The 20722-nt window shown below is 39.2% G+C and overlaps 1 protein-coding gene and 1 pseudogene across 1 annotated transcript in view; one reads left to right on the top strand and one right to left on the bottom strand.

Annotated features, from left to right (window-relative positions):
* Positions 1 to 20722, top strand: part of CLASP1 (cytoplasmic linker associated protein 1) — a 270724-nt gene that overhangs the window by 142753 nt on the left and 107249 nt on the right. The window contains exons 9-16 of the mRNA XM_049773166.1: positions 4901 to 5053; positions 8807 to 8880; positions 9692 to 9784; positions 10228 to 10373; positions 11792 to 11927; positions 13808 to 13878; positions 15854 to 15913; positions 18661 to 18738. Coding sequence (XP_049629123.1) covers positions 4901 to 5053; positions 8807 to 8880; positions 9692 to 9784; positions 10228 to 10373; positions 11792 to 11927; positions 13808 to 13878; positions 15854 to 15913; positions 18661 to 18738 — 811 coding nt within the window. The remainder of the gene's footprint in view (positions 1 to 4900; positions 5054 to 8806; positions 8881 to 9691; positions 9785 to 10227; positions 10374 to 11791; positions 11928 to 13807; positions 13879 to 15853; positions 15914 to 18660; positions 18739 to 20722) is intronic.
* Positions 16868 to 17045, bottom strand: LOC126010350 (uncharacterized; annotated as a pseudogene).

Here is a 20722-nt window from a genome sequence, read left to right as displayed (position 1 = left end):
CTGCCACCTCTGTTCCCACACCTGTAGACACAGTAATAGATATATGTAGAATCATTTCCAACTCATAGAACCTGCAATTTGTTGCCTTATTTTGCTCATCTCCACTTGGGTAAAATTCATGGTTTGTTTGTTTGCTTGTTTTTGGACTTGGGAATGAGTGGAGTGTGTGCATACCCAGCAATACTGATCCTGACTCCGCTAAAGAATGGTCCCTGGTGTTGCTCAAGCGACCACATGTGTTGCAGGAGATTGAACTGTCATTGACTACATGCAAGGGAAGTGCCTTCTCCCTGTACTATCTCTCTGGCCCCAAAGTTCATTTTTTTATTCTATTTTGTTTTGTTTTGAGACCACACCCAGTGGCACTCAGCAGTTACTTCTGGCAGGCTCAGGGGACCATATGGGTTGTGGGGGATCAAACCCTGGTGCCTCCTGCAAGGCTAACACCCTACCCATTGTGCTATGACTCCAGCCTCTCTAATGTTCATTTCCGAACAGTCAGTACTTCTTAAGGGATAGGCCTAGAACTGAACTAACTGAGAATGATGGAAGGCTTTGCTTTCCTGGTAGCTTCCTAGCAGCAGCCTATTAGAAGCTTGACCACTATTCACAATTAATGAGGCCAGTTCACAGACTTGTTCAGCTTTTTAAAGTTCTGTTGGTTGTCTTTTTTGAGCCTACAGAGATGATTGTACTCAGCCTCTTGAGGTCTGTATCTGTGGCCTTGTACATAGAATCTGAATTTGCTTTTATCTTTCTGCTTTCCTACACTTTTTGTATGGCATCTACCATGACTTCCTCACTGCTCTCTAACCTGGTTACTTGACTATAACATGCTGTTATAAAAATAATGAAAACTAAACGCAAAATGTTTCGTTTTTGCCTCAAAGATTCAATTTTCTTTTGCAGAAAATACAGTATGAGAAGAAAGTAATATATTATCACATATTGACTATCTTCAGTGCTTTTCTTTCTTTCTTTCTTTCTTTCTTCCTTCCTTCCTTCCTTCCTTCCTTCCTTCCTTCCTTCCTTCCTTCCTTCCTTCCTTCCTTCCTTCCTTCCTTCCTTCCTTCCTTCCTTCCTTCTTTTCTTTCTTTCTTTCTTTCTTTCTTTCTTTCTTTTCTTTCTTTCTTTCTTTCTTTCTTTCTTCTTTCTTTCTTCTTTCTTTCTTTCTTTCTTTCTTTCTTTCTTTCTTTCTTTCTTTCTTTCTTCTTTCTTCTTCTTCTTCTTCCTTCCTTCCTTCCTTCCTTCCTTCCTTCCTTCCTTCCTTCCTTCCTTCCTTCCTTCCTCCTTCCTTCCTTCCTTCCTTCCTTCCTTCCTTCCTTCCTTCCTTCCTTCCTTCTCTTTCTCTTTCTTTCTTTCTTCTCTTCTTTCTTTCTTTTTCTTTTTCTTCTTTCTTTTGTTCTTTCGTTCTTTCTTTCTTTCTTTCTTTCTTTCTGTCGTTCTTTCTTTCTTTCTCTTCTTTCTTTCTTTCTTTCTTCTTCTTCCTTTTCCTTTTTTCCTTCCTTCTTCTTTTCTTCCTTCCTTCCTTCCTTCCTTCCTTTTCCTTCCTTCCTTCCTTCCTTCCTTCCTTCCTTCCTTCTTCCTTCCTTCTCCTTCCTTCCTTCCTTCCTTCCTTCCTTCCTTTCCTTCCTTCCTTCCTTCCTTCCTTCCTTCCTTCCTTCCTTCCTTCCTTCCTTCCTTCCTTCCTTCCTTCCTTCCTTCCTTCCTTCCTTTCTTTCTTTTTCTTTCTTTCTTTTCTATAAATCCAAAATTCTATTTGATGCCATCCTTTTGTTGAAACATCTCATTTTAACATTTCTTGGAATGTGGGTTTGCTGGTGACAATTTTTTTTTCAGTTTGCCTGAATACATTTTTGGCCTTTATTTATTTATTTATTTATTTATTTATTTATTTATTTGGTAAAGTCATTCCCCCCCCCCTTTTTTTTTGATAAAGGATGGTGGTTTGGGGCACGCTGATGATGCTTAGGGCTTACTTCTGGCTTTGCACTCAGGTATCATTCCTCATGGGATTTAGGGGACCCATATGGGGTACTGGGGCTTATCCTTTTTGGGATGTAAACCTGGCAGTGCTCAGGAGTTGCTCCTGACTCTATACTCGGGGCTTGAGACCATATTAGTATAAAGGGAATTAAACCTGAGTCAGTCACATATACAAGGTGCCTTTGCTTTTAAAAGACATTTCTGGGGCCGGGCGGTGGCGCTGGAGGTAAGGTGCCTGCCTTGCCTGCCCTAGCCTAGGATGGACCGCGGTTCGATTCCCCGGCGTCCCATATGGTCCCCCAAGAAGCCGGGAGCAACTTCTGAGCGCATAGCCAGGAGTAACCCCTGAGCGTCACAGGGTGTGGCCCAAAAACCAAAAAAAAAAAAAAAAAAAAAAAAGACATTTCTACAGAATGTAGAATTTTAGGTTATTGCTTCCTTTTAATGCCCCTCATTTCTTCTTTTATGGTGTCTGTGTGTGTGTGTCTGTGTGTGTGCGCGTGCGTGCGTGCGTGCTCATTCGTGTGTTTGGTGGGGACTTTCAGTAATGCTCAGGAGACTGCACAAAACCAAGGATCAAACCTAAAGTTCTTTCATGTAAAATATGTGTTTGGGCCTTTTGAACTCTGACCTTCTCACTATTTTTAAGATATTATGCCATTGTCATCTTGCTGATGTGCTTGCTGATGATGTCTACTGTCAATTAATGCTTTTTCTGTGCTATGTGATTTCCTCCTTTTCTAATGCTGGGAGGTCAGTTTCATGTGTGAATTACACTGCTGGATATTGTCTCAATATCTTTGAGATTCTTCCCCATAATTGATTTTTTTCTGCAGATTTCTTTTGTCTGCTTAATTTCAGTAAAATTTTGTTGCTATATATTTAAATTCACCGATTTGCTTCTGCATTGTATATTTTTACTGCATTGTATATTTTTACTAATCCCATTAAATGAAACAATCATTTTATTACTGTTTTTTATCCTTTTAAAAATTTGTTTTAGCCCACATTTGGCAGAGCTCGGGTTCACTCCTAGAGGTGTTCTAGGGTACCATGCTATGTCTGTGATCAAACCTAAGCCTCTGGGCATACAATGCATGTGCTCCAGCCCTTTGTGCTCTCCCATAGCCCTCAGGCTTTTTTTGAGTTTCTTTCCCCATCCTGGAGGCCGAAGAGTTGTTTGCCTGTAGGATCAAACTGATTGCACTTCCCACTTAACCTCATTTTTCCTTCTCTCTGAGATCAAGCTTTTTGTTTTGTTTTATTTTGGTTTGGGGCCACCCTCAGCAGTGCTCAGGGCTTATTCCTTGTGCTGTTCTCAAGAATCACTCTTGGTGGTGCTTGGGAGATCTTATGGGTTCCTATGATTGAACCATGGTTGGCCTTGTGCAGAACACTTTACTCACTGTTTATTGTTGCTCTTGTCCTGGCATCAGTTTTTTTGTTTGTTTGTTTGTTTGTTTGCTTGGTTCTTGATTTTGGTTTTTGAGTCACACCCAGCGGCACTCAGGGGTTACTCCTGTCTCTGCACTCAGAAATTACTCCTGGCCGGCTCTGGTGATATTCTGGGATGTCCGGAAGCGAACCATTCAGGGTTGACCATTGCATGCAAGTCAAACACCCCACCTCTGTGCTATCTCTCCAGCCCCCAGGAGTAGCTTCTGAGCTTTGAGCCTGGAATAACCTCTGAGTGCTGCTGGGTGTGGCCAAAAAAATAAAAAAAAAAGTTTTGCTGTTAAGAATTCATTTAAAGGGACAGAGTGATAGTATATATATCAGGTAGAGCTTGCTTTGTACAGGCTGACCTGAGTTTGATTCCCACCAGTCTATCTGGGGTCTCAAACTCAATTTACCTGCGGGCCGCAGGAGGCAAAGTCGGGGTGACCCTTGAGTGCAAAGTCAGTAGTAAGCCTTGAACATTGGGGGTTGTGACCCAAACAACTAAAACAAAACAAAACCAAAAAAGATTCCTCTAGGGCAGGGCCACAAAATGTTGTACGGAGGGCCGAAACGGCCCGCAAGCAGCGAGTTTGAGACCCCTGGTTCAAATGGTCCTGTGAGTCCTTGAGGGTAAGTCCTGAGTGCAGAGCCAGAAGTTACCCCTGAGAAATGTGGGGTATGGCCCCAAAATCAACCAAATAAAAAAGAATTAATCTGAAACTGGTGGTAAAGCTTAGCAGTAGAATACTTGCCTTGCATGCTTGAGGCCCTGGGTTTAATCTCCAGAGCCAGGAAAGAGGTGGGGGAAATCTGTTGTAAAATTTTTTAATTGCAGAGTACTATAAAATCATTAAAATTAAAATGGTCCTAATGAACATACCAGAGTTTAGAATTTTAAATAGCTCAGAAAGATATATAGGCTTTTGTCAGCTTTTATTAAAAAGTTTGTCAAAGAAGGGTCACTAGTAATAAGTAAAATGAACTTTCTAGGTGGCAGTTTTTTTGTTTTGTTTTGTTTTGTTTTGTTTTGGGGCCACACCCAGCAGTGCTCAGGGGTCACCCCTGGTTGTCTGCTCAGAAATAGCTCCTGGCAGGCACGGGGGACCATACGGGACACCGGGATTCGAACCAACCACCTTAGGTTCTGGATCGGCTGCTTGCAAGGCAAACACCACTGTGCTATCTCTCCAGGCCCCCAGGTGGCAGTTTTATGAGCTTGTTTTGTGTATTTTGTCTGTTTCCAGTATTGAGATGGAAAAATAGTCTAGATATGTGGAAACAAATACAATATCTGTAGCTGTATTCCGGACTTAAAAAGACCTTTCTGAATCCTGAAACCCAGATCCCTAGATGTTCAGCTTCCAGAAGCATAGTCAAGCCAGTGATCTTTAAGGCTACTTCTGGTTTTAAATACATAAGCAAAGATACACTAAAATATCATAAATACAAATTGGTTTCTGTGCTTGCTCTTCAGATAAAAATTTCGATGATGAAGATTCTGTGGATGGTAATAGACCATCCTCTGCCAGTTCTACATCTTCCAAAGCTCCACCAAGCTCACGGAGATCCGTAGCAATGGGGACCACCCGCCGGCTTGGACCTTCCACTCTTGGCTCCAAGTCTTCAGGTAAGACTGACCTCTGTGTGGTAGGACATTGGGACCAGCTCTGTCGGCTTTTGAAACTATCCTTGCATGGTCCTTGCCTTCCTGTCCTTCAGAAGTGAAGTAATAGCTTTCCAATATATTTCTGCTTCCCGCTCTTTAAATTAAATGAGGACTTGGCCATTCCAGAGGATAGGTTGGCAGGATAAATTGTGAGTTGTGTGGGAGGATAGAGCCTAGAGGAAAAAATTGAGTTAGAGAATTCTCAAGTGTGTCCTGATGGCGTTGTTTGATCATTTAGCAGTAATACCTCAAACTGCCATGGGATCTTTCAAGACAATTTTATTAAGATTGATTATTCAAAAATCAAATTTTATCTTTTGTCTTTACAAGGTACTTTGGGGACAGTTTTTGCCTTGGCTATCTGAGCTTGTATGGAAATAGAATTAAGTATAAAGTAGGGCTTAACTCTGAGGCTTTTTGCAGATTTATTCACAAAAGATTTTTTTCCTAATCCCACTATTTGCCCTCCCTTGATTTCCATGGTTCCAACTTTTGTTATGTCCAACCTTCATTTTACTAAATTTGTCATGTATATACAAATCATTTTTATGGGGGTGGAGGAAAGTGGGTGATAGTGCTTAAAATCAGGCTCATATCAGCATTGGGCTTCTGAACTTGGTTAGATGAGCTAAAGTAAAGCTGGGGAGAGAATTTGCATCAGAATGCTTGTTTTGCTTACTAAATTGGCTTTAGAATTTCAGTGCTACTGCACCAGCATCCTTATAGGGGGGCTTCATCTATGGACAGACTGAGTCACAACAGGGAATAGCAGAAGGAAAAGCTGCTCTTTTCTTTTTGAATATGTTGTTATTTTTCTTAGTTTTTCCTAGTCATTTTGGGGGTAATTCAAAATAAGTTTTTTGTTTGTTTGTTTGTTTTTTTGGGGGGCGCCACACCTGGCGGTGCTCAGGGGTTACTCCTGGCTATCTGCTCAGAAATAGCTCCTGGTAGGCACGGGGGACCATATGGGATGCCAAGATTTGAACCAACCACCAAGCACCTTAGGGTTCTGGGTTGGCTGCTTGCAAGGCAAACACTGCTGTGCTATCTCTCCAGCCCCTAAAATAATCTTTTATCTCAAGTTTAATTTTACATTTATTAAATTAGCCGATTTAAAGTGAACAGTTTGGCACTGAATCTGCTCATGGTTGTATGTCTAAATTCTCTCTAGTTTCAGAATAGCTTTATCACTTCCAAAGAAACCCCTATACCTTCTTCCAGTTGCTTCCTCTTTCTCTTTCTTTTCATACCCCCCCTTTAGAGTTTCCAATATGCATATATCTCGTTTTCTAGATAAAATTTTGGGAGGGGGCACACCCGGCAAGCACTCAGGGGTCATTCCTGGTTCTGCACTGAGAAGTCACTCCTGGCAGGTGCGGGCATATGGGATGCCGGAGGTTTAACCTGGGTCAGCCAGCTGCAAGGCAAATGCCCTAGCCACTATATATCATTCCAGCCCCCAGCCCCCCCCCCTTTTTTTAAGCCATATCCATCTATGTGCAAAGCATATTTCTGGCTTTGTGTTCGGAGATCATCCTGACAGGGTTGGGACCATATGGGATGCTTGGGTTGGTTCTGTGCAGGGAAAGTGCCTTCACTGTTGTACTATTATTCCAGCCCTTATTCTAGATAATTTATGGAGATAGAATTATGTTTTCTGTGTTTATTTGTGATGAGCTTGTTTCATTTTATGTGATGTGTTTGAGATTCATCTACATTGTGGTATGTATCAGTACTAAATCCTTCTAGTTCCCTTTCTCTACTTGGTAGCATCAAGTTCCTCAAATAAGTCTTAGAACATTTTGCCTATCTTCTTCCTATCCCTGTCCTTTATCCCTCAGAAAACTCCTGTTTTTAGGTTGTACAGTGACACTACATTCATTACATTTTATTTAACACAGTTTTCTTTTTAATTCCTTGAACTCATGGTGCTTCACAAGAAGATATACTCGGAACTGTCTACTCAGTAGGGTCCATTTCTTATCTAAAACAGATATAGAGCACCACCTCTCACTGTGTTACCGCTGTCTCTTTACAGTTAACTTCTGAGCACAGTCTGAGCAATCAGGAATAAGAATTGTCTTGAAAAGAACTAGTTTCATTACACAAATTTAGTACTCTTCTGGGCAAGTGTACTAACGCTATTGCCTCACTTTTGAAGTTAAGACAAGCATCTACCCAGCCTAACTAACACACGGCACACTTACAGGTAAAGGCATACCAAATAAAAAAAACGAATTTTCTTGCAAGTTCCTTTCTGTCTAGTTAGTTTATGTGGACTCACACTCTGAGCCTTTCTTGTGAGAAGCCAAAAAAACTCTCAAAACTATCAGTGTTCATCAGTTTTGTTAGTTACAAATATGGATACAGAAGTCAATAATAAAGCCTTTATTTATTATGGAAAATAAATGTGATGAAATATCACATGGTTCTTTTTTTTTTAACACAGTTTATATGAGCAAAAGGAAAAACTTTCTCTCAGATGAAAGCAATTGTGTGTACATGTATGCATATGTGTGTAGTGTGATGAATTGAGCCCAAAATTTTACACATGTCAAACATATGCTCTCTCTGATAAACATGCACCCCATATCCATCACTTATAAATAGTGCATGAATGAAAAATGATGAAAGTTAAAGTGAAATTATTTAGAACTTAATTTTTTTTTTATAAATTTGTTCTGCTTAATTTCACAACTAACCTAATTTAGTTCCCCCTTAAAAACTTTATATTTATTTATTTATGTATTTATTTATTGGTTTGGGGGCCATATGCAGCGGCGCTCAGGTGTTACTCCTGGCTCTGCGCTCAGAAATCGCCCCTGGCAGGCTTGGGGACCATATGGGATGCCGGGAATTGAACCAGGTGTCTCCCGGGTCTGCCTCATGCAAGGCAAATGCCCTACTGCTGTGCTATCTTTCCGGTCGCCCTAATTTAGTTCCTGAATTAAATTTTTCATGGTGCATTTGGAATCTTGCAAAATTTTTACATTTATACATAAACTATCTAAATTTTTTAAATACTAGACTATACTTCTTGAGAAAAGGAGTTTTTTTTTCAGTCACTTTAGCTTGTATATGTAATATTATAGAATTTTATCCGTGGTTTTTTATTTTATTATAGTTTGTGAACCCACACCACTCATGTGTTTTAAAAAAAGGTATAAATCATTGGCCAGAGCTATAGCACAACGGTAGTGCATTTGCCTTGCACTCAACAGATCCAGGACGGACCTGTTTTGATCCCAGGTGTCTTGGTGTCCCATATGGTTAGTCCCCCTAGCCAGGAGTGATTTCTGAGCACAGAACCAGGAGTAACACACCTGAGCATCACTGGATGTGGCCCAAATACAAAAAAAAAAAAAAAAAAAAAAAAAACAACAACAAAAACCAGGTATAAATTCACCAAAAGGAAGTTTTGATTCTTTTAATTCAGATTCATCCAGTGCATATTATTTACATTTTAAAAATGAGTATCTGAGGCCAGAGCAATAGCACAGCGGTAGGGTGTTTGCCTTGCACGTGGTCAACGTGGGGTGGAACCGGCATCCCACATGCTCTCCTGAGCCTGCCAGGAGTAATTTCTGAGTGCTGCGTGGTGTGACCCAAAAACAAACAAACAAACAAACAAAAACATACATACATACATACATACATGCATGCATACATACATACATAAAATAAAATAAAATAAAAACCTAATTTCCTTTATAGCTGCAAAAGAAGGAGCTGGTGCTGTTGATGAAGAGGACTTTATTAAAGCATTTGATGATGTACCTGTGGTGCAGGTGAGTAGAGGTTGAATTTGATTCAAAGGAAGGATAACTTCAATCAAATTTTACTTACCATTGTCTGTCTGTGAAGGTTCTTATTATAAGGCAGTTTGAACTTTCCAGGATTACAGGAGGACTTAGCTTGCAGACTGGAAAATTTTGGAGCCTTTTACAACTAAAATGAAGAGCACAAAAGTCAAGGCCCAAGATGCCTTTTCAATAAGAATTGGAGAAAAGTGACTTGCTTTAGTGATACATAGGTCAGGACAAAATTAAAGACAAGGGAATAACTGATAACATTAGGTGAGAAGAACAAAGAAGCCTTTTTTGAATAAATATGAAGACTTTCAGTATTTGTATAAATGACACATGCTTCTTGATCACTGTATATGTGTAGACCAGATAACAGCATTTCAGGCTCAAGTTCAGCCTTAAGTTTAAGAACTCCCAGAATTTTATTTTAGTTGTTTATTTTCCTACCATCAAAGATATAAGGGTAAATGAGAAAGCTTTGACATTGTTTATTATAGTTATATTTATAATGTGGTGCTATATAGAATACTAAGTAATATATGGCTCATATGTCAATGATGGCTTCCCTATAGTCTTTTTTTTTCCTTTGTAAATAAAATCATCGAATAATTTTATACTACATTTTTGTTTGAGGTCTTCCAAAAACATGAAGATCAAAATTACGCATGTTTGTTAATGAGGGAAATTATTTTACTCACTGTTCATAATACTGTTGGGTCATGTAGTTAAGAAATAGCCATTGTTTTTTCTGTAAATTTTTAAATATTGATTGTAAATTTAATTTTGCCTGCAGATTTATTCCAGCCGAGACCTTGAGGAATCCATAAACAAGATCAGGGAAATACTGTCTGATGACAAGCATGATTGGGAACAGAGAGTAAATGCTGTAAGCCATTGACTCATTTGATGCAGTTTAATTGATGCACTTCAGTATTCTAAATGCTTATGGAATCCTATAAAACTCATGTGTCTAGTAGATTTTATCTTATTCTTTTAGTTTTTGGGCCAGACCTGTGGTCTTCAGCAGTTACTCCTGGCTCTGCACTCAGGAATTATTCCTGGCAATGTTGAGGATCAAATGTTTTAACCACTGTACTCTCCATTTGGCCCCTAGACTACCTTTTAACAGTGATACATTGGCGTGTACTATAAATCTACTCTACCATTGGATTACTTCTTTAGCTAAATGGCAATTGTACTGGTGTATGGGGAAAGGTAACTTTAGGGGGAGAGCTGTCACAGCTAAAATGAAGGTTATGGTTTTTTTTAAAAAAATTTTTTAATGCTTTAAGAGCTTTGTTTAACTCTTAGTTTTCTCCTACTCACTAGCTTAAAAAGATTCGATCTTTACTTTTGGCTGGTGCTGCTGAGTATGATAACTTCTTTCAACATTTGCGGCTTCTGGACGGAGCCTTTAAGCTATCTGCTAAGGACTTGCGTTCGCAGGTAGTACGGGAGGCGTGTATCACCCTAGGGTAAGAATTTCAGTGCTTCATTTCTTTCATAATAAAATCCCTCATCAAGGGAGGTATTCTGTTTATGACTGAAACCTAACTACAATCATGCTTGTAATTATGATGCTTAAATAAAGATTTTATATATTAAACAAATAAACAAACAAACAATAAAATCCCTCACCAGTATGCATCAGAGATGACTCACTGAATGTGTCTGCTGGGTCTCTTGAACTAATTTCTCACTAGTTGATGAGACCCATTCCAGTTAACTCTTCTGCTAGTACTTGTGTGATATTACCTGTCTAGTCATGCTGATACAGGACAGATTTTCAATTTTATTCAGTGATATAGCTCTGAATCTTCTATTTTAAGGGTGACACTTCCATACATAAAAGTGTGATTTTATATTATAAGCTTGTAAGTTTTTTTCATTGATTTTGTAAAAATATACTATGATTAGGACTGGAGAGATAGCATGGAGGTAAGGTGTTTTCCTTCCATGCAGAAGGACGGTGGTTCGAATCCCGGCATCCCATATGGTCCCCTGTGCCTGCCAAAGGCGATTTCTGAGTGTAGAGCCAAGAGTAACCCCTGAGCACTGCCGGGTGTGACCCAAAAACCAAAAACCAAAAAAAAAAAAAAGAAAAAATACCATGATTATAAAAAATTCTGTTGTGCTTTAGAAGAATATTGCAGCAATAAAGGTAAAGTTATAGGAGGAGAGGGGAGGGGGGCAGTGGCAGAGGTGTTAGCTGGCTGGGCTGGTTAGTTGGTGGGGGGGGATGTGGGGGGGAGGTTTAAAAAGAAAAAAAAGGTAAAGTTATAGGCATGAATTGCAATCAAAATCTTACCTTCCAAATTTTATCTGCATTAATATTTGAAATCAAAACTTTTTTTTTGTAGTTTTTGGGCCACACCCAGTGGCGCTCATGGGTTCTGGTTCTGCACTCAAATATCAGCTCTGGCAGGCTCAGGGGGACCATATGGGATGCCAGGGATCGAACCTGAGCCTGTCCTGGGTCAGCTGTATGCAAGGCAAATGCCCTACCATTTTGTTATCTCTCTGGCCCCAAATTAGAACTTTTGTGTTAGGAATTATGCTAGTATTTCAAAGAGGCAGCAAAAGTAAGAAGGGATTATAATTATTTGCAGTTTTAGCTGTAGCCAGATATACAAAAATGGACATTGTTAAAAAAAAGAAAAGAGCAGCTGGAATATGCCAGAGTTCTGGCACACACTGTCTTACCGCCAGCCTAGGACAGACCGGCATCCCATATGGTCTCCCAAACCAGGAGTAATTTCTGAGTACATAGCCAGGAGTAACTCCTGAGCATCAGGGGGTGTGGCCCCCAAATCAAAAAAAAATAAATCTCTAAAATGTTGTGGTTTCACTGTTTGTAAGAAATAAAATTACAGTACAGTGTTTCTTATTCTAGGCACCTGTCATCAGTTCTGGGGAATAAATTTGACCATGGAGCTGAAGCCATTATGCCAACTATCTTTAATTTAATTCCAAACAGTGCCAAAATCATGGCCACTTCTGGTGTTGTAGCTGTTAGATTAATCATTCGGGTAAGTGCGTTTTGGGGTTATACATTGTCTAAGCAAGTGAAAATTAATGATCAGTATGTACATATATACATATATATCTTGATATGTATACTATTATGACCCCCTTTAATAACATCATAGACTCTTACATACTTTCCATTATATGAATTAGATACTGTGTGTAATTAGTGAGGTGTTGAAAATTGACTCGTGGGGCCGGGCGATGGCGCTAGAGGTAAGGTGCCTGCCTTGCCTGTGCTAGCCTTGGATGGACTGCGGTTCGATCCCCCGGCGTCCCATATGGTCCCCCAAGCCAGGAGCGACTTCTGAGCGCATAGCCAGGAGTAACCCCTGAGCGTTACCGGGTGTGGCCCAAAAACCAAAAAAAAAAAAAAAAAAAAAAAGAAGAAAATTGACTCGTGGTTTCATTTGTTCATTTATTTACTTATGGCCTCCAAGTGTTAAGAGGCAGACCTAGAGTCATACCTGACTCTACTCAGCCCTAATCTCCAATCTGACTTTGAGTGCTTGAACCGGGTGGTGCTGGGGGCCAACAATTTTACCCTTGTAGTGTTAGGAGTTCAGGGGGTAGGAGAGCGGATGCTGAGTTGGAGAGCAGACTCAGGGCTTAAAGCACACAAGAAATGTGCTCCAGCCCTTTGAGCCATGTCCTCAGCCTTATCACTGGTATTAAATATGTGGCTCTTTTTTATTTTACTTTTGTCTCCAGATATCACTGCATATAAGCACAGAAATTAAACACTCTTAAATTCTCTAAACTTATTTACATTTGAATAATTCTCTGAGTTATTTATGTGCAGGTTTTCAACATACTTCTACAAATTCAAGCCTAATAGCTCAGAAAGGCTTAGAATGAAATCTTCCCATCACCTTCTCTCATCCCTGCAAGTCCCTTAATTCCAAAAGCAGCTCTTGAAACTGGGCTTTATTAATGTCAAATAACATCTCCCATCATTGTAGATTATTTAGTATTATTTTCAGTTGTTGCCAGTTTTATTTATTTGGGGGTGGGGTGGGATTTGCATCTTTGGGCACACCCAGCAGCACTCAGGAGTTACTCTTGAGTTTGTGCTCAGAAATCACTCCTGGCAGGCTCGGGGGACCATATTGGATGCTGGAAATTGAACCAGGGCTTGTCTGGGATTGAACATGTGCAAAGTAAATGCCCTACTGCTGTGCTGTCACTAAGGCCCCATTTTGTTTGTTTGTTTTGTTTTAGTTGTTACTATTTGTTCAGCCTAATTAAAAAATGTGAGATCTAAAGCCTTTATTGGACATTGTCATTTAAATTGAAGTATATTGATCAGCTTGCTCTTTTTGAATTAACTCACTCAGATCTGTACGGCTCAGACCCAGGGGTCTTCAAACTACAGCCCGCGGGCCACATATTGTATTTATTCCCATTTTGTTTCTTCACTTCTAAATAAGATATATGCAGTGTGCATAGAAATTTGTTCATAATTTTTGTTTTTACTATAATCTGGCCCTCCAACAGTCTGAAGGACAGTGAACTTGCCCCCTGTTTAAAAAGTTTGAGGACCGGTCCAAATACCAAGTGTGTTTTGATTTTATAAATAATTTATATACATATATCATGACATCTGTTTTGGTCTTTCTAGACTTCATCATAACATTTTGAAATATCTAATAAATTATTTTTATTAAAAAAAAAAAACCACTTTTCCCGGCATCCCATATGGTCCCCCTAAGCCAGGAACGATTTCTGAGCGCATAGCCGGGAGTAACCCCTGAGCGTCAAACAGGTGTGGCCCAAAAACCAAAACCAAAAACAAACAAACAAAAAAAAAACCACTACGGAGTGGTATTGTTTGGTATAGTTTGGTCTTTTCAAATGTGTTCTATTTCATTCTTCTCAACAGCATACACACATCCCTAGGCTAATACCTGTCATAACAAGCAACTGTACCTCCAAGTCTGTCGCAGTTAGAAGGTAAATGTTTAAAGTTTCTTGATTACTTTTAAAAAAAAAAGAAAATAATTTTAGATTGACCTCCACAAAAAATAGCTTATGTATAGAATATTTAATCAGGCTGGGGTGGGAGAGGAGGAAGATGGGGGCATTGGTGGTGGAAAGGTTGCATTGGTAAAGGGGGGGGTGTTCTTTTGTTCTTTTTATGACTGAAACCCAAGTACAAACATATTTGTAATCATGGTACTTAAATAAAGATATTATTAAAGATAGTGTTTAATCTTAGAATTACTGTAATAAAAACAGTGAAGAATCATAATCTACTTTCTTAGTCTGCAAAGTAAATTTGGACAATCTTTGTTGTTTTTCTATTTGTGTTGAGAGGGAGAGAATAAGTTGGGTGGATGGAGTGCAAAGAGGGAAGGAGCCCCCGCACCTACACAGAACACTCTTAGCCTGCACATTTTCCTCTATTGTTGGTCTGAGTGAAGGCAGTAACTGCATGCAAGAGGAGAAGAAAGCATTAAATTCAATGGTCATTGGTTAATACTAATGTAAGTAGGAAAACTAAATTAATGGTGGGCCTGCGAAGGGCTTCCTTACCTCCTTCCCATAGTTCTGTGTTCTTGTTCTTCCCAGTAAGAGTGCTTTCTAGGGGCCGGAGAGATAGCATGGAGGTAAGGCATTTGCCTTTCATGCAGGAGGTCATCGATTTGAATCCCGGAGTCCCATATGGTCCCCCGTGCCTGCCAGAAGCAATTTCTGAGCCTGGAGCCAGGAATAACCCCTGAGCACTGCCGGGTGTGACCCAAACTCCCCCCCCCCACACACAAAGAGAGTGCTTTCTAAGGCCTAGAGCCCTTTTTCTCACTCTGCCTAATATGGGAGGTCACATTGATTCTTTTAGGTTTCTCCAAGTAGGTTTCTTTTTTAGTGAAATTGGCTTCTTATTTTTTAATAATTAATTCTTTTTTTTTTTTTTTTTTTTTTGGTTTTTGGTTTTTGGGTTACACCCGGCGGTGCAAAGGGATTACTCCTGGCTGTCTACTCAGAAATAGCTCCTGGCAGGCACAGGGGACCATATGGGACACCGGGATTCGAACCAACCACCTTTGGTCCTGGATCGGCTGCTTGCAAGGCAAACGCTGCTGTGCTATCTCTCCGGGCCCAATTAATTAATTTTTTAAAAATAATTTTTATTTTGACCAACGTGGATTACATATCTTTCATGGTAATATTTTAGTTACATATTGACATTGAATCAGGGGGTAATTGGCTTCTTATATATTCCGTAAACCTACATGGAATCAGGAGTGGACACAGTGATGTAACCTACCTCTAGAATTCTGGAAAGAGAAATTTGCTCCTTTCACTGAAAAACTTAATTTTGAAGGCATAACTCGACTGTGTATCTCTGAGCATTGCTCTTGAACTTGAGATTAGAGCAGAAACAGCTTAATCATCCTATGCACTGAACCCCATCTCTGACTCTTTCTCTCTCTCTCTTTCTCATAGTCAGCAGAGTAGAAAGATGAAAATGAACTTCAATTCCTGGGTGACTTTAGTTGAAGTTTTACTTCTTAGTTAAATGTCTTATTCAAAAACAGAAAGCAGCTGCACAGTGTTCTGAGGTTTCATTGTCATTTAGGGGGAGAGGATGGTTAAAGAGCCTCATAAATGGTAGCCATTATTAGAATTTGCTACTGTTGTTTTAGTTTTTCTAGGAGAAATTCAGAATTTTTTTTTTTTTAATCTTAGAAAGGAGAATTGCACTAAAGTGTGCAGCTATTTGGTATGGTTCTTCACTGGATTTTAGTGTAGAATTTAGGATAAATTACTAGAGTTTTGTTCCCTGGGCTGCCATAATATTGTTAATTGTCATCATTTACCAGCTATAAAGTGAATACTATTGGACCTTTGAGAGAGGAAGAAAAGCTTTAGTTTTCTTAAACACAGAAATCACCGTTACCTGTTTTTTCTCTTTTACAATTTTTAGGCGCTGTTTTGAATTTTTAGATTTACTTTTACAAGAATGGCAGACACATTCACTGGAAAGGCAAGTATCTGGTTTGCTGATGCTTTTCTTTTGAATTGAATCTTGAGATTTAATGCCTCAGAGAGGGGTCTAACACACTTTGTACTTGGGTTGAAGAAATCTGGGGCTTTGCATTTCTACTTCTATTATTTCTTGTGACACAAGATACATAATATTGATAGAAGCTTTAGTCAATTTCATTGAGTCAGATAGTAGTGTCCCTTGAAATGAGGACAGTGACAAAACCTGGATTAAGTTTTATTTTCTTTTGAAGTTAAAACAGATTTCATCTGGCAGTACTGAGGAGAGTAGGAGGGAGGGAGGGAGGGAGGAAAAGAGGGAGAGAGAGAAAGAGATAGATAGAGATAGAAAGAGAGATAGAGAGAGATAGAAAGAGAGAGAGAGAGAAGAGAAAGAAGTAGCATGTTCAATAGAGAACATAGGTATCTTCAAAGGTGGAGAAAGAGCCATGGTAAATAGAAAATTCTACATCTCAAGAGGAGTGATGCGGGCAACATGTGTTCAGGCACCATGTACCCAGGTGTAACCTAGGTGCCTGGATTCTGATCCTGCTGCCTGTTATTCCTGTCAGCTCCTGTGAGGCAGATTTTAAAAACTGCTCTTTGAATCAAGGCCACTCTTTGATCTTTAAAGGTTTTTCCTCACTCAAAAGACATATTTTGAATCTATTTGGGTGTGAGAAGGAAAATCAGCAGTTTTATTTTTGTTCAGATTTGGTGTATGTTATATGTCCATCTTCATGATAAAAAGGATTTGGGCAGAATTAATTAATTCGCTTTTTAAATTCTGGTATTATTAGCAAGGTTACAATAGTGTTGACTATATATTTTTGATGTTCACAGTGCTACATCTTCACCTCCTACCAACATTCTCAAGACCCTCTACTACTATCGTTATGTTTCTTTTGTCCCCTCTTCTCCCTACTTCTCCTCCCTTCACTGCCTGCTTATTAGGGCACAATTCATTTTTATCCCCTAGAAGTACTTAAATACCAACTCAATGTGTGGAGTGTACTATTCCAACTCACTGATACAAAAATACATTTAATATGTTGTTCTTGGATAGAGGACCTATCAGATTTTAAACTGATAAGAACTGATAACACAATCTTAGCCTAAAGCTAAGAAGCAATATAACAGAATTATTGAAGAAGCATGTTTTTTCTAAGATTTAGTCCTTTCCATTTTATTTTTTCGGTGTTAAATTTAGACAATTGGTGATGCAGTGACACCCATCTTAATAGTGTATATTTTTTAAAAGACCTTTCCAATGTCTTAAACATTTTACTCATTTTTATTGTAGTTGTTTGGTTCTTGTCTCTGCTCATGGATTGCTCCTACTTGTGTGTTCTAGCACTTCTAGTGGTACTCAGGTCCATGTATTTGGAATTGAATCTTGGACTCTTTCTAATAAAGCAACTGCTTATCCACTTGAGCTGTCTTTTTGGGCCATAGTAATGAGCTGAATAAGCAGAATGTTCCTGGGAGTTCTATTCCTGACTGGTATGGTTAGAAAGGAAATCAAGGCAAGACTGTAAGAATGAGAATTTCCAGGGCCAGAATGTTAGATAGCAGAGCAGATTGGGTATTTGTCTCGCATGCAGCCGACCTAGGTTTCATCTTCAGCATCCCATATGGTTCCGTGAGCCTACTAAGAGTGATTTCTGAGCATGGAGCCAGGAGTAACCCCTGAGTGCTGCCAGGTGTGGCTCAAAAACCAAAAACTGAAAAGAGAGAAAGAGAGAGGAAAGAGAGAGAATTTCCCTCAAGTAAAGAAAATTTTCTTTGAATCTAGAAGATTGTTGCAATTCTTTAATACTTTTTTTTTTTCTTTTTGTATTTTAGTCCCAAGATTTTTGTTTTTTATCCTCTTTATTTTGTGGTAATTTTGGAATGTAGAGGTGTGAAGTGATTGAGTCTATGGAATTAATATGAGCTAAGGTGGACAGAACAGAAAAGTAGAAGAATTTGGTGTGGTTCCATAGATCCTTCTGCCATTACCTGAGCATTGCTCTTTAATTACTAATGGAAAGGGTTTAAGGAATGAAATTGATTGAATGTGCTGATAAATAGCTTTTGTCATTTTATTTTTATATTTTATAAGTTTGATTTTATTGAAATAAGTGAAATAAGTCCTTCATAGTTGGGTTTTATACATAAAATGTATCAGGGCCAATCTCACCAGCAGTGTTGACCTTCCTCTACCAATGTTCCCCAGGTACATCCCATATCGTCCACACTCTCCCTTCTACCCACCATCCTGCCTGTTAAAAAGGCCCATTTTAAGTATGGATTGTTAAAGTGTGGGTCTCTTGATTCCATTGTTGTTGCCTTTGGCGTGGATATTTAGTTCTCTCATTTTTAAGCACTATCGATGCACCTGAGACCTCTTGGCCCATGCCCCCTATGCTTTCATATTTGTGTTTCTCCTACTCCATTTGATTTCTTTCCTATTCCTCACTATACTCTTGAGCCAATGGGGATCCTTTGTTATTTTAAATATCAGTAATTTAAAGCACTCAAATATGAGAGCAAAGTTATTAGAAAATTTAGGATTGGGGTAATATAAGGGTGAAGATTACTGCGGCACAGTAGAAGTTTAAAAAATGTATGAATAGGGTTTTTGATTTTCTAAGCTGCTATGCTGGTTAACAATGTCAAAAGGACTATATTGGTAAATTTTTTTTCATATCTTATCATTTTGATTAATCATATTGATTATTCCCGTTTCCTTTTTCAAATATCTAGACACATATCAGTATTAGCCGAAACAATCAAGAAGGGAATACATGATGCTGATTCTGAAGCCAGGATAGAAGCCAGAAAGTAAGTGCTTTTTTGTCTGTTTATTGGGATAGTTTCCTGGAGAGATTCAGAGCACCATGTGGTACTCAGGATCACATCGAGGACTCCTGCATGCTAGGCACGAACTCCAATCTTTGGAGCTTTTCCCTGGCTCAGGATATTTACCATAAAAGAGATTTGGCGGAGGAGAGGGTTGTTTCATTTTTGGGCTACGTCCTGACTCTCTACTTAGGAATCACTCCTGGCAGGGTTTGGGGAACCAAGTGTTGTACCAGGCATTGAACCTAAATCTGTCTCATGCAAGCCAAGTGCCCTACCTGCTGTATTATCTCTTCAGCTCCACATTGTTAAGCAATTATATGACACCCCCATTAGAAACCAATGTCTAGATCAACTATTTGATGTATCATAACTTTGATTTACTTGATTAGGTTCATGATATTCTTTCACATCTTTCCAAGCATTTGGGTGTGGTGGAAGTGTGAATCCTGGTTTTGGGAGCAGATTGATATGACGCTTGGGATTATCACAGAACTGGCTTTCCATTGCCAGAAGTGCAATTATTTTGCTGTTAGCATCAATTACATTGCAGTTATGTGGCTATGATCCCGTCTTTTCACTGTCTTTCTGGGGACAATCTTGTCAAGGAGACTGCAAATACTACAATGATTAGAAGCTCTCAGGCAGTGGCAGTGGGGAAGATGTGGAAGGAGGGAGAAGAGTAGGAGACAACCGACAGTGCTCAGGGCTTGCTCCTGATTCTGTACTCAAGGATCATTCCAGGTAGTTCTTGAGTAAGCACTTGCAGTGCCAAATATTAAACCAGGATCAGTCACATACAACACTGCACTCTCTCCAGCTCCAGTGGTGCCAGTTTTGTACCTATAGTTAACTAATTTGAAGTTGACAAACTTATAATTGACACACATTAAAATTGATTGTTGGCATCTTTAGAATATTATTTCATTTGAGTACTGTTTACTTAACACATCTTTGTCCAAGTACTTGCTGCCCTTTGCTCTCTTAGTTGAATTTGGAATATCTTTGAGGATATTGCAGTGAAGTACTTAACCATACTTTCAATTTGGGTCATTCTTACAAAGAATTGGCATAATTAATGGTAGTTAAAAACTACAGAGTGGATTTTTAGATTATCTGCTAAAGCTGCTTTTTTTCTTGTATTTTATTATTTCATCTTGCAATTTCTTCTTGTTCTTTAATAGTAAAAGAGATTTCAACTAGCTTTCAACATCTTTCCATTTTTTTTTATTCCTGATAGCTGACTCAAGTACTTCAAATGAGTGAATATCAGATTGTGTAGCTCCACAGCAGAGATTCCTAAATTCTTTGGCCTATTGTACCCTTTTCAAAAACAATAACTATGCAAACCCTAGAGAGCACCCCAAAAATAGAGGATATTACATCTACACCTGCATTGTTCCAGTACCCAGTGGAACTTGGCATTGCACCTTCTGGCAAACACTTCCTAAAAAGTTTGCTTCCTTTAATTTTCAGTAAACAAATCTTTTGGATTCAGAGGTGTTTAAGTAACTTGCTAGTGTTCAGAAACTACTAAGATGTGAGTACTCCAAGGCTTCTATTGGTTTTGTTTGTTTGTTTTGTTTATGCTCTGTACCTTTTCCATGCTGCAGGTAAATTCTGATGATTCTGGTCCTTAAAAGTGTTAACTGGTTGGGGCCAGAATGCTAGTATAGCAGGGAGGGCATTTGCCTTGTACGAGGTCAACTGGGTTCAATCCCCAGTATCCTATATGGTTCCCTGAGCCTGCCATGAGTAATTCCTGAATGCAGAACCAGGAGTAAACCCTGAGCACTGCTGGGTGTGTTCCCAAAAGAAAACAAAACAAAACAATAAAACAACAACAAAAAAGTGTTAAGTAGTTGGGTCAGAGCCATAGTACAGCGGATAGGGCATTTGCTTTGAAATCGTTCAACTGGTTTGTTGTGAACCAGTTGATTCCCAGCATCTCACATGGTGCTTAGTC

This window comes from Suncus etruscus, chromosome 5, assembly GCF_024139225.1.
Source record: "Suncus etruscus isolate mSunEtr1 chromosome 5, mSunEtr1.pri.cur, whole genome shotgun sequence".
Lineage (NCBI taxonomy): Eukaryota > Metazoa > Chordata > Mammalia > Eulipotyphla > Soricidae > Suncus > Suncus etruscus.
This window is presented reverse-complemented; position numbering and strand designations above follow the sequence as displayed.